Source organism: Salvia splendens, chromosome 15, assembly GCF_004379255.2.
Source record: "Salvia splendens isolate huo1 chromosome 15, SspV2, whole genome shotgun sequence".
NCBI classification, from domain to species: Eukaryota; Viridiplantae; Streptophyta; class Magnoliopsida; order Lamiales; family Lamiaceae; genus Salvia; species Salvia splendens.
In genome coordinates, this window is record NC_056046.1 from 34,002,820 (window position 1) to 34,021,634 (window position 18,815).

General features: G+C 33.2%; 2 protein-coding genes and 1 pseudogene across 2 annotated transcripts; 1 reads left to right on the plus strand and 2 right to left on the minus strand.

The window, feature by feature from the left end:
• The first annotated feature begins 1,550 nt into the window (after positions 1 to 1,550).
• LOC121766480 lies at positions 1,551 to 3,251 on the plus strand (annotated as a pseudogene).
• A 6,476-nt stretch (positions 3,252 to 9,727) lies between these two features.
• Positions 9,728 to 11,362, minus strand: LOC121766453 (ferruginol synthase-like). Its single transcript, XM_042162734.1, has 2 exons — positions 10,506 to 11,362; positions 9,728 to 10,443 (listed from the first exon to the last, which is right to left on the minus strand). Exons 1-2 carry the CDS (start codon positions 11,360 to 11,362, stop codon positions 10,437 to 10,439), a joined length of 864 nt encoding a protein of 287 aa, XP_042018668.1. The 3' UTR covers positions 9,728 to 10,436.
• LOC121767075 (ferruginol synthase-like) lies at positions 9,841 to 10,407 on the minus strand. The gene has a single exon (XM_042163276.1). The coding sequence runs from the start codon at positions 10,405 to 10,407 to the stop codon at positions 9,841 to 9,843; it is 567 nt and encodes a 188-aa protein (XP_042019210.1).
• Positions 11,363 to 18,815: the final 7,453 nt, after the last annotated feature.

The following is an 18,815-nucleotide window of genomic DNA, read 5'->3' on the forward strand; positions in this document are numbered from 1 at the left end:
AAATAATTAATTTGATTAGGTATTTTTTTTCTTGATTTATATTATGAATGCAATTAGATGTATGTATAAAACACTAAAAAGAAAGAAGAAAAAGAAGAGAAAAGTAAAAAGAGGAAACATAAACTAAGGAAAAAAAGTAAGAAGAAAGGAAGGTAAAATACTAAAAAGAAAGAAGAAAATGAAGAAACTAAAGAAGGAAAAAAGAAATAAGAAAGGAAGAAAAAAATCACATGTTTGGTACTATTTAATTAAAATTTCCAAAAATATCATCCATAACTAAAAAATCACATGTTTGGTAGCCAGAGTTATTTTTGTTATATGGTACCAAAAACGAAATAAAATAAAGATCACGTACCATTTATGTGCGAAAGTGAAAGATCAAGTACCATTTATGTAGTTCACTCTAAAAGAAAATTAAAAAAAGGATTATTATTAATGGATATAGACCATTTTTTATGGAAGGACAAAAAAATATGGCGATACTTGTATAGGATGAAGGGTGAATATAGTATCAACAAATATTTCCGCCAGATAATTAGTAGTATTCCGATTTTTCCGTAAAGGAAAAGGCATGGGTGACAAAATTTCTTGTTAATTAACTCCATTACAGTCACTAATTTGGATAGTATATCAACAAATATTTTCGTCTGATAATTAATAGTTGCCGATTTTGCCGTATAGGATAGGGCATGTGAGTTACAAAATTCCTTATTAATTAACTACATTACATTCACTAATTTAGTTAGTATCAACAAATATTTTCGTCTAATAATTAATAGTTGTCGATTTTGCCGTATTGGACAAGGCATGTGAGTGACAAAATTCCTTGTTAATTAACTACATTATATTCACTAATTTGGTCCACAGCCTCCACTCAATGGTAATTTATTTCACAAAACAGCATTGTACCAACCCAAGTGTCTTTTTTTGATGAAGTGAAATCAATATATCTTGATGTATAAATTTTGGGCGAAATTCTTGAAGTAATCGTATTTAGAAAATCATATCCCTAAATATGACATTTTTTACTTCTACAGAAAGAGTTACGTATTCTCAAAATGTGTAAGTAATCGTATTTAAAAAATCATGTCCCTAAATGTGACAATTTTTTTTAAAATTCTACCAAAGGAGTCAACGCATTTCCAAAATGTGTAAGAGCATTTACATTAGTGGATAATACACCTCCAATTTCTCCCGCCACGTTAGTATTTTATTATTTAGTCTACCCCCAAAGGGAAATTGAAATAGTTATAAAATTAAAAAATCATGCAAGCATTCTTGATTACATATACGATAAAGGACCAATCAATATTTTAGCCTTGAGTGTATTAATTTTTACTAATTTGGTCCACAACCTCCTCTACTCAATAATACTCCCAGTATTTTGTTATTTTTTTAATTTGTCTACTTGAGAAAAAAGAAGTCCTATATTCCACGTTTATTTCTTATGATAAATTGAAATAAATATCGTAAATTTGCTATATATATATATATATATATATACCATATGATCATTAATTAATTCCAGGTCCCATATTGTATATTTTGATTTTAGTATACTAGCATTATATTAAAATATAAAAATATTAGTAGTAGTTGAATTGGGTTATAAAAGGAGGCATATTAGCATACAAGGTTGCAAGGGAGAAGAAAAAGCAGTGGAAAATGGATTGCGTTTTGATTGGTGTTGTGAGGGGTGTAATGTTGTTGGGTTTAAGGTGGTTTGTATACCTCCAGGGTCCACGGAAACGGCTTCCTCCGGGACCCAGACCCCTCCCGATCATCGGAAACATTCACCAACTAGGTAAAAATCAGACCGAAACACTGAGACAGCTGGCGAAAACGTACGGCCCTCTGATGTCAATCCGCATAGGCAGCGTGTACACGGTGGTGGTGTCCACACCGGAGATGGCCATGGAGCTCCTCCAACGCCACGGCCAGGTCTTCTCCGGTCGGACCGTCCCCCATGCGATTGATGTAGGCGGGTTCAACAAGTTCAGTATTTTCTTCGTTCCGGCAGGGAAGGAGTGGCGCGACAAGCGCAAGATGTGCAAGGAGATTCTGTTCTCGGAGCGGTGCCTCGAAGAAAGTGAGGCCCTCCGCTAGGAGATGCTGCAGAAGCTGGTGGATCACGTCGGGGGCCACTGCGACCGAAGGGATGTGGTCAACCTCCACAATGTGGTATTCATGGCCAACCTCAACCTCTTGCTCACCACCATCTTCTCCATCACCTCCCAATATCACCGACTACTTCCCCATTCTAAAAGTCTTGGATCCGCAGGGGATGAAGCGCAAGGCTGAGTTAAGCTTGGGTAAACTCTTGGCCAAATTCCGTGATTTTCTTAACCACAGGTTGGACCACAGAAGGAACAACCCCAACAACAAGAAGCAGGATCTGCTCGAGGCAATCATCGATATCACCCAAGCAAACGACTACAACATTACCACACAAGATATCCCTTATTTACTTCTCGTAAGTTCTATTTTCATTGATTTGGTCTACCTTTTTTCTAAAAAAATCTATAAATATACTAGGAATTAATCGTGGGAGGAATAGACTCCAACTCGAACATGGTCGAGTGGATCATGACTGAGCTACTATTCAACCCGGACAAACTCGAGAGGCTAAAACGAGAGATAAAGAGCGCAGTGGGAGAGAATGGGAAAATCCAGGAGGCGGACATCGCGTCCCTCCCGTATCTGCAGGCAGTGATAAAAGAAACCTTTCGTTATCACCCGCCAGGGCCTCTTGCGGTTACCCGGATGTCAGAAGCCGATCAAGAGGTGAATGGTTATATGATTCCAAAAGGGACGCAGATAGTCGTCAATACGTGGTCAATGGCAAAAGATCCGAGCATCTGGACTGATCCGGAATCTTTTGAGCCAGAACGATTCCTTGACAACAAACTGGACTTCAAAGGCCAGCATTTCCAGCTCATACCCTTCGGGGCGGGCCGGAGAATATGCCCCGGAATACCCTTGGCAACTCGTATTCTGCAGATGACCACCGCTGTTTTGGTTCATAATTTTGACTGGAAACTTCAGAAAGACAAGGATCACCCGGACCATAAAGAAGCCATGTTTCGGATAAATTTGAGCAAAGCAACTCCACTTAGAGCTTTTCCGTTTAAAATTTAAGATTTTCTCATCTTTATAAATGGACAATAATAGCCCATGCTTCCAATAATGTAACCCATGTTGTGTATTATGTATATTGAAAATTATCAATCATATTACTATTTGGTACTTCATCCATCCCAATTAGCTGAAATATATCTTTTGGACATGGAGATAAGCTAAAACAGGAGAAAGAATAAAGAAATAATATAAGAGAGAGGATAAAATAAGAGTAATTAGATATTTTGTTTTTTGTCAAAAAAGAAATACTACTCAACTAAATTGAGACATTTCGAAAAATATTGTACATTTTCCCAAGAATTATGCACCTATCTTAATTTTATATCTCACTTACAGAGATTAATGTCATTCTTTCGCATGAATGAAATCGGAGCTTTAATTACTTTGTTAACAGTTTAAATAAATAAAATTAATTACTTTAGAATAATTAAATTACTTGGAATAAATTAGATCCGAGTTTAAACAATTTACTAAAAGAAATAAAAAAACATAAATTGAGTCCCAAGTCCAAAACTTAAATAATATCACGCCCACTAACTCAATAAATAAGGCCTAATTATTAATTTATTTCCAGCCCAACTCAGTTTTAACGAAACAGAGCCAAAACTTAAACCTTGGCCCAATTGTATTATGTCCCTATAATGTGTATTATGCATGAAATAATGTAGCTCGGGTAATTTAAATCATATCTATCCAATCCATCTATCTAATGGCTATAATTTGTTTTATGTTTAAGACTAAAAGGTGTTAGGACCTTAATACACCCATATATATACTATTTACATTTACGCTACTTCATTTGGCGGAATTGAATATTATTAAGAGTAAAGGCCAAAATTGGTCCTGAACATATAGTCATTTTACGTTTTTGGTCCTAAACATTATCATTTGGATTTTTTGGTCCTGCAAATATGGAAATTTGATCATTTTGGTCCTCTGTCAACATTTCCGTTAAAAACTAATGGTCAACGGCCAATTTTGACCAAATTAAACTTTTAATTCTGATTTTTTACTCCCTAATTAATTCCCTAATTATTTTTACATTTCAATTTCATCTTCTTTCCTTCCACTTATCATCATCCAAAAAACAAAAAAATCAAAAAGAGAAATTTAAAGGAAAGATCCAAATTTGGAACTAAAAAGAGTGAAATACGAGAAGGAAAACTTAGATCCAACAATTAAGTGATATCACCCATCTAGAGAAGAAAGAGTGAACTACTGAGATTGCACAGCAAAAAAATCCATGGTCATCTCCCTCATCCTCACTCTCTCTCTCTCTCTAATAATCTAACCTCATTCAGTCATGTTAAAGGGGTAAATCTGAAACACACCCTCTCATTTCATCATCAAACAATAGAAAGGCGGAGAGAGAAGAGAAATCCACTATGGGCAGTAACCAAGCATAGTTGAAGTTTGACTAAGGTAAGGTAAATCAACGGCTGGCATCAATGAAAGAAGGAATCTTGACCGTAAAAGGGCAATGTGTCTCTTTTTCTCTAGTTTCGATGTGGGCAATCCAGCTCTGCGAACTCCGCCCCCTTCCTCGACACCCTCCTCTCCGACTACGTCGTCCTCATCTGCAAATTCCGCGACGTCCACGTCTCCACGGATCGGGCCTCCATCGGCCTCATCGTCGACGGTGTCCGGGTCGCCCACCCCGATCTCTTGGTCGGATCTAGAATGGCGGTTCACGAAATTGACGGAATTCATATAACTAGGGTTTGAGGGGAAGAGGAAGGAAGAAGATGAAAGATGAGAGGAAGGAAGAAGATGAAATTGAAGTGTAAAAATAATTAGGGAGTAAAAAATCAGAATTAAAACTTTAATTTGGTCAAAATCGGCCGTTGACCGTTAGTTTTTAACGGAAATGTTGATGGAGGACCAAAATGATCAAATTCCCATATGTGCAGGACCAAAAAATCCAAAAGATAATGTTTAGGACCAAAAACGTAAAATGGCTATATGTTCATGACCAATTTTGGCCTTTACTCTATTATTAATAATAAAGTAATATCTCTACGTTATATTCTGTTTGGACATAAATAGCCGTATTAATATATTATCATTTCTCTTGCAATTCTTATTTAAAAAAGATTAAAATACTTAATAGTAATAAAATTTCCAAAACTTATCTTTTATATATTGATAGATTATAAATCGTTGGAGTGGTTTGATTGCTTTATAATTCTCTGAAAGATTAATACCCTAATTAAATTATACCTAATTAAATTATACTAGTAATATATTAATATGGGTTATGAAATTTCATATTTATACTAGTCCATTTATGTGCACTAGTCCAATTCTAGTCTTAATTCATTTCTTCTTCAGTACTATACTGTTGGTGTGAGCAGAAAACTTAAATATTTTACGGTTGATTCAATCCCACATTTAAAAAAATTTCCTATTGCGTTCTATTACATTAGTTTCACTACTTTAATATTACTAATTATTTAATTATAAAAGGAAAATTCTAAACTATACTGTAATTCGACTAATGAACACCAAAAAGAACTAGTATTTTATAATTAGATTAAATTACCCTAGCGATTGAAAATTGAAGAAAAAAAGAGAACATAACATGATATATGCAGTATTAGTACATGACAATATTAATTATGAACAAATCAAATTGTATAGGATAAAACCGAATTAAAAGTGATGAAAGTTGATAACAAAAGTCTTCAACGGCATATATTTGGTTCATAATGAATGAATCATACTAATATTTTATAATTATAATTATATACGTATTATATATTATATTAAAAATTGAATAAAATTTATAAGAGAAAAGGCCAAAACTGATCCTGAACATATACCCATTTTACGATTTTGGTCCTATGCTTTATCTTTCGAATTTTCTCATCCTGAACATTTCAACTCGGATCACAATTGGTTCTACACTAACAGTTCCGTCAATTTTTAAACGGTTTTGACCCAATTTTGACGGTTTTAATTGTCCCATTCGGGTTAAAACCGTTTAAAAATCAGTCAAAATCGGGTTAACAAGATTGTTTTCAGGAGAGGTTGAGGTTGGCCATGAATCAAAATCCTGAAAACAAGATTTTGACTGATTTTTAAACGGTTTTAACCCGAATGGGACAATTAAAACCGTCAAAATTGGGTCAAAACCGTTTAAAAATTGACGGAACTGTTAGTGTAGAACCAATTGTGATCCGAGTTGAAATGTTCAGGATGAGAAAATTCAAAAGATAAAGCATATGACCAAAATCGTAAAATGGGTATATGTTCAGGATCAGTTTTGGCCTTTTCTCTTATAAATTTTATTCAATTTTTAATATAATATATAATACGTATATAAATATAATTATAAAATATTAGTATGATTCATTCATTATGAACCAAATATATGCCGTTGAAGACTTTTGTTATCAACTTTCATCACTTTTAATCCGGTTTTATCGTATACAATTTGATTTGTTCATAATTAATATTGTCATGTACTAATACTGCATATATCATGTTATGTTCTCTTTTTTTCTTCAATTTTCAATCGCTAGGGTAATTTAATCTAATTATAAAATACTAGTTCTTTTTGGTGTTCATTAGTCCAATTACAGTATAGTTTAGAATTTTCCTTTTATAATTATATAATTAGTAATATTAAAGTAGTGAAACTAATGTAATGGAACGCAATAGGAAATTTTTTTAAATGTGGGATTGAATCAACCGTAAAATATTTAAGTTTTCTGCTCACACCAACAGTATACTACTAAAGAAGAAATGAATTAAGACTAGAATTGGACTAGTGCACATAAATGGACTAGTATAAATATGAAATTTCATAACCCATATTAATATATTACTAGTATAATTTAATTAGGGTATTAATCATTCAGAGAATTATAAAGCAATCAAACCACTCCAACGCTTTATAATCTATCAATATATAAAAGATAAGTTTTGGAAATTTTATTACTATTAAGTATTTTAATCTTTTTTAAAATAAGAATTGCAAGAGAAATGATAATATATTAATACGGCTATTCATGTCCAAGCAGAATATAACGTAAAGATATTACTTTATTATTAATAATAGAGTAAAGGCCAAAATTGGTCATGAACATATAGCCATTTTACGTTTTTGGTCCTAAACATTATCTTTTGGATTTTTTGGTCCTGCACATATGGGAATTTGATCATTTTGGTCCTCCGTCAACATTTCCGTTAAAAGCTAACGGTCAACGGCCGATTTTGACCAAATTAAAGTTTTAATTCTGATTTTTTACTCCCTAATTATTTTTACACTTCAATTTCATCTTCTTCCTTCCTCTCATCTTTCATCTTCTTCCTTCCTCTTCCCCTCAAACCCTAGTTATATGAATTCCATCAATTTCGTGAACCGCCATTCTATATCTGACCAAGAGATCGGGGTGGGCGACCCGGACACCGTCGACGATGAGGCCGATGGAGGCCCGATCCGTGGAGACGTGGACATCGCGGAATTTGCCGATGAGGACGACGTAGTCGGAGAGGAGGGTGTCGAGGAAGGGGGCGGAGTTCGCAGAGCTGGATTGCCCACATCGAAACTAGAGAAAAAGAGACACATTGCCCTTTTACGGTCAAGATTCCTTCTTTTATTGATGTCAGCCGTTGATTTACCTTACCTTAGTCAAACTTCAACTATGCTTGGTTATTGCCCATAGTGGATTTTCCTTCTCTCTCTCCGCCTTTCTATTTTGATGATGAAAGAGAGGGTGTGTTTCAGATTTACCCACTTTAACATGACTTGAATGAGGTTAGATTATTAGAGAGATGAGAGAGTGAGGAATGAGGGAGATGACCATGGATTTTTTTGCTGTGCAATCTCAGTTCAGAGTAGTTCACTCTTTCTTCTTAGATGGTTGATATCACTTAATTGTTGGATCTAAGTTTTCCTTCTCGTATTTCACTCTTTTTAGTTCCAAAATTTGGATCTTTCCACTTAAATTTTCTTTTTGATTTTTTTGTATGGATGATGAAAGTGAAGGAAAAGAAAGATGAAATTGAAATGTAAAAATAATTAGGGAATTAATTAGGGAGTAAAAAATCAGAATTAAAAGTTTAATTTGGTCAAAATTGGCCGTTGACCATAGTTTTAATGGAAAATTGACGGATGACCAAAATGATCAAATTTCCATATGGAAATGTTGACGGATGACCAAAATGATCAAATTTCCATATTGCAGGACCAAAAAATCCAAAATGATAAGTTTGGACCAAAAAAGTAAAATGGCTATAATGTTCAGGACCAATTTTGGCCTTTACTCTTAATAATATTCAATTACGCCAAATGAAAGTAGCGTAAATGTAAATAGTATATATATGGGTGTATTAAGGTCCTAACACTTTTTAGTCTTAAACATAAAACAAATTGTAGCCATTAGATAGATGGATTGGATAGATATGATTTAAATTACCCGAGCTACATTATAGATATGATTTAAATTACCCGAGCTACATTATTTCAGATTTTTTTGCTGTGCAATCTCAGTAGTTCACTCTTTCTTCTCTAGATGGGTGATATCACTTAATTGTTGGATCTAAGTTTTCCTTCTCGTATTTCACTCTTTTTAGTTCCAAATTTGGATCTTTCCTTTAAATTTCTCTTTTTGATTTTTTGTTTTTTGGATGATGATAAGTGGAAGGAAAGAAGATGAAATTGAAATGTAAAAATAATTAGGGAATTAATTAGGGAGTAAAAATCAGAATTAAAAGTTTAATTTGGTCAAAATTGGCCGTTGACCATTAGTTTTTAATGGAAATGTTGACGGATGACCAAAATGATCAAATTTCCATATTTGCAGGACCAAAAAATCCAAATGATAATGTTTAGGACCAAAAACGTAAAATGGCTATATGTTCAGGACCAATTTTGGCCTTTACTCTTAATAATATTCAATTACGCCAAATGAAGTAGCGTAAATGTAAATAGTATATATATGGGTGTATTAAGGTCCTAACACCTTTTAGTCTTAAACATAAACAAATTGTAGCCATTAGATAGATGGATTGGATAGATATGATTTAAATTACCCGAGCTACATTATTTCACGCATAATACACATTATAGGGACATAATACAATTGGGCCAAGGTTTAAGTTTTGGCTCTGTTTCGTTAAAACTGAGTTGGGCTGGAAATAAATTAATAATTAGGCTGAGTTAGTGGGCGTGATATTATTTAAGTTTTGGACTTGGGACTCAATTTATGTTTTTTTTTTATTTCTTTTAGTAAATTGTTTAAACTCGGATCTAATTTATTCCAAGTAATTTAATTATTCTAAAGTAATTAATTTTTTTATTTAAACTGTTACAAAGTAATTAAAGCTCCGATTTCATTCATGCGAAAGAATGGCATTAATCTCTGTAAGTGAGATATAAAATTAAGATAGGTGCATAATTCTTGGGAAAATATACAATATTTTTCGAAATGTCTCAATTTAGTTGAGTAGTATTTCTTTTTTGACAAAAAACAAAATATCTAATTACTCTTATTTATCCTCTCTCTTATATTATTTCTTTATTCTTTCTCCTGTTTTAGCTTATCTCCGTGTCCGAAGATATATTTCAGCTAATTGGGATGGATGAAGTACCAAATAGTAATATGATTGATAATTTTCAATATACATAATACACAACATGGGTTACATTATTGGAAGCATGGGCTATTATTGTCCATTTATTAAGATGAGAAAATCTTAAATTTTAAACGGAAAAGCTCTAAGTGGAGTTGCTTTGCTCAAATTTATCTGAAACATGGCTTCTTTATGGTCCGGGTGATCCTTGTCTTTCTCAAGTTTCCAGTCAAAATTATGAACCAAAACAGCGGTGGTCATCTGCAGAATACGAGTTGCCAAGGGTATTCCGGGGCATATTCTCCGGCCCGCCCCGAAGGGTATGAGCTGGAAATGCTGGCCTTTGAAGTCCAGTTTGCTGTCAAGGAATCGTTCTGGCTCAAAAGATGCCGGATCAGTCCAGATGCTCGGATCTTTTGCCATTGACCACGTATTGACGACTATCTGCGTCCCTTTTGGAATCATGTAACCATTCACCTCTTGATCGGCTTCTGACATCTGGGTAACCGCAAGAGGCCCTGGCGGGTGATAACGAAAGGTTTCTTTGATCACTGCCTGCAGATACGGGAGGGACGCGATGTCCGCCTCCTGGATTTTCCCATTCTCTCCCACTGCGCTCTTTATCTCTCGTTTTAGCCTCTCGAGTTTGTCCGGGTTGAATAGTAGCTCAGTCATGATGCACTCGACCATGTTCGAGTTGGAGTCTATTCCTCCCACGATTAATTCCTAGTATATTTATAGATTTTTTTAGAAAAAAGGTAGACCAAATGAATGAAAATAGAACTTACGAGAAGTAAATAAGGGATATCTTGTGTGGTAATGTTGTAGTCGTTTGCTTGGGTGATATCGATGATTGCCTCGAGCAGATCCTGCTTCTTGTTGTTGGGGTTGATCCTTCTGTGGTCCAACCTGTGGTTAAGAATTTGGCCAAGAGTTTACCCAAGCTTAACTTAGCCTTGCGCTTCATCCCCTGCGGATCCAAGACTTTTAGAATGGGGAAGTAGTCGGTGATATTGGGAGCAAATAAGGAGAAAAAATCTTTCATAATCTTCATCAACTCCATGGTGGTGTCCGGGGAGGTGATGGAGAAGATGGTGGTGAGCAAGAGGTTGAGGTTGGCCATGAATACCACATCGTGGATGTTGACCACATCCCTTCGGTCGCAGTGGCTCTCGACGTGATCCACCAGCTTCTGCAGCATCTCCTGGCGGAGGCCCTCGCTTTCTTCGAGGCACCGCTCCGAGAACAGAATCTCCTTGCACACCTTGCGCTTGTCGCGCCACTCCTTCCCGGCCGGACCGAAGAAAATACTGAACTTGCTGAACCCGCCTACATCCATCGCATAGGGGACGGTCCGACCGGAGAAGACCTGACCGTGGCGTTGGAGGAGCTCCATGGCCATCTCCGGTGTGGACGCCACCACCGTGTACACGCTGCCTATGCGGATCGACATCAGAGGGCCGTACGTTTTCGCCAGCTGTCTCAGTGTTTCGGTGTGATTTTTACCTAGTTGGTGAATGTTTCCGATGATCGGGAGGGGTCTGGGTCCCGGAGGGAGCCGTTTCCGTGGCCCCTGGAGGTATACAAACCACCTTAAACCCAACAACATTACACCCATCACAACACCAATCAAAACGCAATTCATTTTCCACTGCTTTTTCTTCTCCCTTGCAACCTTGTATGCTAATATGCCTCCTTTTATAACCCAATTCAACTACTACTAATATTATTATATTTTAATATAATGCTTGTATACTAAAATCAAAATATACAATATGAGACCTGGAATTAATTAATGATCATATGGTATGTATATATATATATATATAGGAAAATGATCAATACAAAACTTGATCTCAATACAAAATCCAGACCAAATCCTGACCATGAGATTTGACGATCCAATGGTCAATAATTAAACAAAAACACGGAGGGTCATTGTAAAGCAGTTTTAGGTCATATTATAAACTTTGGGTTTGAGGTCATGTTAAGATCATTTCATGTCATCCTTACTATAATGACGTAAAAATAAGCTTACAATGACCTAAAAATGACTTTTGTATGCTTGGTTCTGCATTTTTGTATTAAGAATGGTTTTGCATGGATCAAAACCCTATATATATATATATATAGCAAATTTACGATATTTATTTCAATTTATCATAAGAAATAAACGTGGAATATAGGACTTCTTTTTTCTCAAGTAGACAAATTAAAAAAATAACAAAATACTGGGAGTATTATTGAGTAGAGGAGGTTGTGGACCAAATTAGTAAATATTAATACACTTAGGGCTAAAATATTGATTGGTCCTTTATCGTATATGTAATCAAGAATGCTTGCATGATTTTTTAATTTTATAACCATTTCAATTTCCCTCTGGGGATAGACTAAATAATAAAATACTAACGTGGCAGGAGAAATTGGAGGTGTATTATCCACTAATGTAAATGCTCTTACACATTTTGGAAATGCGTTGACTCCTTTGGTAGAATTTTAAAAACAATTCTCTCATTTAGGGACATGATTTTCTATATACGATTACTTACACATTTTGAAAATACGTAACTCTTTCTGTAGAAGTAAAAAAATGTCACATTTAGGGATATGATTTTCTAAATACGATTACTTCAAGAATTTCGCCCAAAATTTATACATCAAGATATATTGATTTCACTTCATCAAAAGAAAGCCACTTGGGTTGGTACAATGCTGTTTTGTGAAATAAATTACCATTGAGTGGAGGTTGTGGACCAAATTAGTGAATATAATGTAGTTAATTAACAAGGAATTTTGTCACTCACATGCCTTGTCCAATACGGCAAAATCGACAACTTTAATTATTAGACGAAAATATTTGTTGATACTAACTAAATTAGTGAATGTAATGTAGTTAATTAATAAGGAATTTTGTAACTCACATGCCCTATCCTATACGGCAAAATCGGCAACTATTAATTATCAGACGAAAATATTTGTTGATATACTATCCAAATTAGTGACTGTAATGGAGTTAATTAACAAGAAATTTTGTCACCCATGCCTTTTCCTTTACGGAAAAATCGGAATACTACTAATTATCTGGCGGAAATATTTGTTGATACTATAATCACCCTTCATCATATACAAGTATCGCCATATTTTTTTGTCCTTCCATAAAAAATGGTCTATATCCATTAATAATAATCCTTTTTTTAATTTTCTTTTAGAGTGAACTACATAAATGATACTTGATCTTTCACTTTCGCACATAAATGGTACGTGATCTTTATTTTATATCGTTTTTGGTACCATATAACAAAAATAACTCTGGCTACCAAACATGTGATTTTTTAGTTATGGATGATATTTTTGGAAATTTTAATTAAATAGGACCAAACATGTGATTTTTTTCTTCCTTTCTTATTTCTTTTTTCCTTCTTTAGTTTCTTCATTTTCTTCTTTCTTTTTAGTATTTTACCTTCCTTTCTTTTTACTTTTTTTCCTTAGTTTATGTTTCCTCTTTTTACTTTTCTCTTCTTTTTCTTCTTTCTTTTTAGTGTTTTATACATACATCTAATTGCATTCATAATATAAATCAAGAAAAAAAATACCTAATTAAATTAATTATTTAAAGTAATTAAATCAATTGAATTATTTATATTAAATTATTTCATACTCATTTTAGGGTTGAAACACCTAACTAAAAATATTCAAATTTTTACCATTATGAATATAATTAACAATTTTAAATTTTTACGAAGACTATATTGATTAGTTATTAATTTAATATTAAATAATAATAATAGTAATAATTATTATATAATTTATAATTTAAATAATTATACTATTGGTATTTATTTATTAATTATATTATTGGTAATGTAAGATAGAAAGAGAACAAAAAATTATTACACTTTAATTTTGTTATTTTTATTAATTAAAAAATATTATAGTTTGATTTTAAGTAACTAAAAAAATTATTATATTTAGTTTTGTTAATTTTAAAAATAGTACTAGTAATTAATTTTTTATAAATTAAAAAAATATTATACTTTAATTTTATTTAAAAAATAATTATTTTAATTATTTAATTTTGTATAGATATAATATTATTGTACTTCAATATTATACATTAATTTTATTATTTTGATTTAAGAAAATAATTTTTCTAATTTTGTAACATCTCATTTAATCGTGTAATATCATGTTTTAGTCGTTATCGTGTCGTGTCAAGTTATATTGTATAGTAACTTACTATCATTAATAGAGTGTTAACTTTTTTTTGGATACACGATAATCCACACGAATCCGACATGAACCCGTTGGGTTAGAGCAACCACAACCGTGCTCTTGCCAACGAGCACGATTGTGGGCCCGACCCCATCTTCATCAAAGAATCTAGTATTCGTGTAAAGAAACACATATCTTGCCTTGAAGATTATAGAACCTGTACCTTTTCTATCATTTGGGACAACCTTAAAACATACCTCAGTACACAACTCCAATTACTTGGATACCTTTTCCAAAACATGTGTTGGAATAACTCCACACCTTGTGATGTGCTGGACTAGACTTGCCTCTAGTCCACAACTCGCGTGTTGTAGAAGGTACTGATGTTATAGTAGTTTCTTTAAGGTATAACTCATTGTTTCCAACGTATATCCCATCAATGATAAGGTGTTATTGAGTAAAACTATTCACTTATCGAACTTGTCTTCGAGAGACTTCGATATCTTCTTATATGACTATCCCATTCTTTAGAAGAATGCTTGGAGTAGTCAACTAGGATTTAACTCCCACTACTGATCTTATCTCATTGCTCGTCTCCTATGGTATAAACCATTAAGACTTGCTAGTCTTTCTATTTCGTACCTCTATAAGTATTCTGAATCCCTTGAACCACCAAAAGATTCTAACTTGTTGTGCATCAACCAGACTTACCTGACTTTCAAGCTATTTAACAAGTAAGCTGTTAAAATCTCGATAGTCACTTGAGTTAGACAAAATCAGTTTGAACAATTACTAAGTACTTTCTTGGCCTTATGATTAAGTACCATAAATACTTTATCATTCATTGTTTAAGAAGTTGAACTGTTGTGTTAAACTCAATCTTTTTGCAATTATATTGTTTAGATACTATGATGTATAATTTGTTTTTCTATGGCACTATGATAGATATTCGATGAACATTTCTCAATAATGCACGCATTATCAAATGACATCGAACATCATTTAATCATTAACAAGTTTAGAAACTGAAACTGAATTCTTTCCAAACTAAACTGTACCAATAAAACAAAGTCTTATACATCAAAACAAAACAATAAAGTGAGCATAAATAAATAGCTCCAAGTGCAACAACTGCCCAACTAGATGTAGATCTCTCCTTTAGAAGTTGCATTGTTTTCTAAGCCATTGTCCTTCTATATAAGAGGTCAATCCGACTTACAATGCATCTTCTCTTTGCCTTTTTCACCAAATTTTTCTTGCCTTTCTTGCTTTCAGCAGGCATTGATGACAATTCAGCTCTTCCCCCTTTCCATTGCTAGTCTTCTGTTCGATTGAACTAAGACATAGGAAAGATACAACCTTAATGAATTCGTCAAGTATCATGTTATCTTCCTCCAATAGTAATAAAGTGAATATAATGCCAAAGGTTTCCAACTTTTCAGTAACAACCTTCATATAATCACTTCCTATTACATTTGGCGATGAACTGAGTGTAGAAACTATTTGAGTAACTGAATCAGAAGATTCATGAAAACTTTCTATCTCTTTTGGATGTTCCAATAGAATCTGGACAACGTCCTCATTGGATATTCCTTTATCATCGGTATAAACCAAGACTTGTCTCACTACATAAAAGAAAGTAGTTTGACCTTCTTCCTCAAAGAACTTATCGAGTACATGCATAAAATGCATTCTCAAACTTTCTTTGTAGAATTTTGTCGAGGAAATGGAGGACATGAATTAGTGAGTACAAACTTTAAGTTTTCAGCAATGAGAATCTTATCCATTTAATATTTCCAGTCTACATAATTTTGGCCTTCGAGTTTGATTTCTTTAAGGTTCGCAGACATTATTAAGAATTTGGCTGAGAAGAAATAAAACTATTTATCACATACTATGCTTAATACATAATCGCAAACAACCATAAAACAATTTATGTATCTCACAACCGTAAAAACCAAAATAAGTACGCCTCTAGGGAGGTCATACAAATTCGGATTCCAACAATTTCCTGGTCACAATACCGACGGATAGTCCAGAGACCACTAAGGTGGCATGGCCGCCAAATATTGCCTAAGCATTTACCATAAATATTTGCATCTAGGAATTTCATTTCTGTTTTGATACTCCTTCTAGGGAAGGTCGTACCCCACTAACAAAATTCCATAGCTATCTTATAAATATGCTTAAATATACGAACTTGCAATTTCATAGGATTATGGATCCCACTAGGGTGGATCGCGATAATATTAGAAACACGCTTCTAGTTTAAACAATTTACTATTAAGAAGTCTAATCTTATGAACTTGCTATTTCGTAGGATTATTGCTCCTACTAAGGTGGGTTGCGATAATATTAGAAACTGCTTCATATATAGACCAATTTATGGAGACCATATACAACACACTATCGTAATTATCGCTTAGTCATTTTAAATATGACTTTTGCAAAATTATCACATAAGTAGATAAGGCAGATAATCCACTTAAAACATATTAACACCAAATAAATAGATAAATCCATTTAATTCATGGTGATTAATCACACTGGATAATTATTGAAATTATTTAATAAATCTAGGGAGATTTAATTAAATAATTAATTCCTTATCTTATCCAAAATAGGAATTTCAGATTTGATACGATTTATTTGGATAATGACTATCCAAATCAATTTAGGATTTATCTAGATAGAATGGAATCTATCTAAATCCTCTTAGGATTATTCTAGATTTTACATGGATAAAATCAAATCCTAAAATTCAAGATAAGACTGATCTTGGATTATCATTATCAAAATTGTACTATGATATTTCAGGATAGAAACAAATCTATCTAAATCCATAAGATAAAATCCAATCACTCTAAGATTTAAGAAAATCTTAAATTATTTAGAATAAGAAACTAGAATATATCATATCTATTAGGATTTATTCTAGATAAAATTAACTTTATCAAAATCCAATTAGATTAGGATTATCTTGTATTATCTTTATCCAAATTTATCTAGGATATTTTCTAAATAGAAATAAATCTATTTATATCCATAAAATTAGGATAAACTAGAATTAATATTTATTAATTTAACTAGGATTTAACTAGATAGAACTAAATCTATCTTAAATCCAAAAGATAATTACAATACTGGATTAACAATTATCTAAATCTTCTAAGATATATTCTAGATAGATATAAATCTATCAATATCTATAAGATAGAGATACATTTAATTATCTAAATCTACTGGGATATTTTCTAAATAGAATTAATTCTATAAAAATCCACAAGATAAAGATAAATATGGATTTTAATTATCCAAATCTACTAAGATATATTCTAGATAGATATAGATCTATCAATATCTACAAGATATGGATAAACTTAATTAATATTTATCTTAGTCAATTAAGGATTCAACAAGATAGAATAAAATCTATCTAAATCGATCTGACAGAAATAAATTTAATTATTCATCCAAATTTATCTAGGATTTGTCTAGATATAATTAAATATATCTAAATCCATAAAATAAGGATAAAATCCAAATTTAATTAATTATTTATCTAGTCTATCTAGGATTCATTTTCATAAAATTAATCTATATAAATCCATAAGACAAAAGAAAATAAATTAATTGTTATTATCCAAGTTTATCTAGGATTTATCAGGATATCTATCCAAATCCATAAAATAAGGATAAATTTCAACTAATCTATAATTTAATTAAAATTAAATTTAGATAATCCATTTAAGATATGTCAAATCTTATTCTAAATTATATCTTGAAATATATTCAAAACTAATTCCTAGGTTATGGAAATCCTAACTAATTTTGAATATTTCTCCGAAGTTAGTTCCTAGGGTTTAGGAAACCCTAACTAATTTCAAAAAGTTGCGCCGCCCACACGAGCCCGGGAGACGCCACCAATGAGCTCCCACTCGGACCGCAACTGCTGCTTGAGTGCTCGACGTCGCATATCGGAACGTCGCTGCTGTAGGTTGTAGCAATCTGCCCGGCACCGCAACTTGTCCAGTTTCTCGGCCTGCCCAGCGTTCCTACACTCTGATCCAAATCGCTCTCGCACAAAGCCGTTAGAGGCTCCCACTCGCCTGCTGTGATTTTTACGCAGCCGTGGGTGTGCAAATTGACGATTTGATTATCACGCTTTAAAACAACGTACAAGAATCATACAAGAATTGATTCAAACATCCCGTACATACATATAACCAATTAATCAAAACATGCAAGTAATGATTACTCTATCGATTAAAAATCACGTACATACACATAACCAATTAATCAAAACAGGCAAGTAATGATTACTCTATTGATTAAAAATCACGTACATACACAAGAGATATACACGCAGCGCCGAGGCTTGAATTCACAGCCACGAGCAGCCCCGACGCAAGCGCCGGCTGCTCGTGCCAGCCGAGTACTCCCTCGCCATTGGTTCTCATTCTTCGTCGTTCGTTCAAACAAAATTAAACAACACAAAACGAAGAAAATCATGCGTTCAAGCAATTTACATAACATGAAATTAATCCACATAATCAGAGCCAAAAATTGGCTCTGATACCAGTTGTTGGGGTTTGGAGCCCTTTGCACAGTGGAAGACATGCATAAAAAATAAATCATGCATACAGATCTATTTGACCAATTATGAGATTAATTGATTCACATGTTAAACAATCAAAAAAGCATGCTAGAACGCACATAAATCATGTAAAAGGAATTAAAACCTAAAACATGAATTTCCTACGGATTAGAATTACCGATCTGATTCTCCAAAGAATCATCGATTGCTTGCGGCTTCTCCACGTGATGTTCTTCGTACTCAACCACGAACCTCCTAATCTGTATCCCGAACTCAGAATCTGACCTTT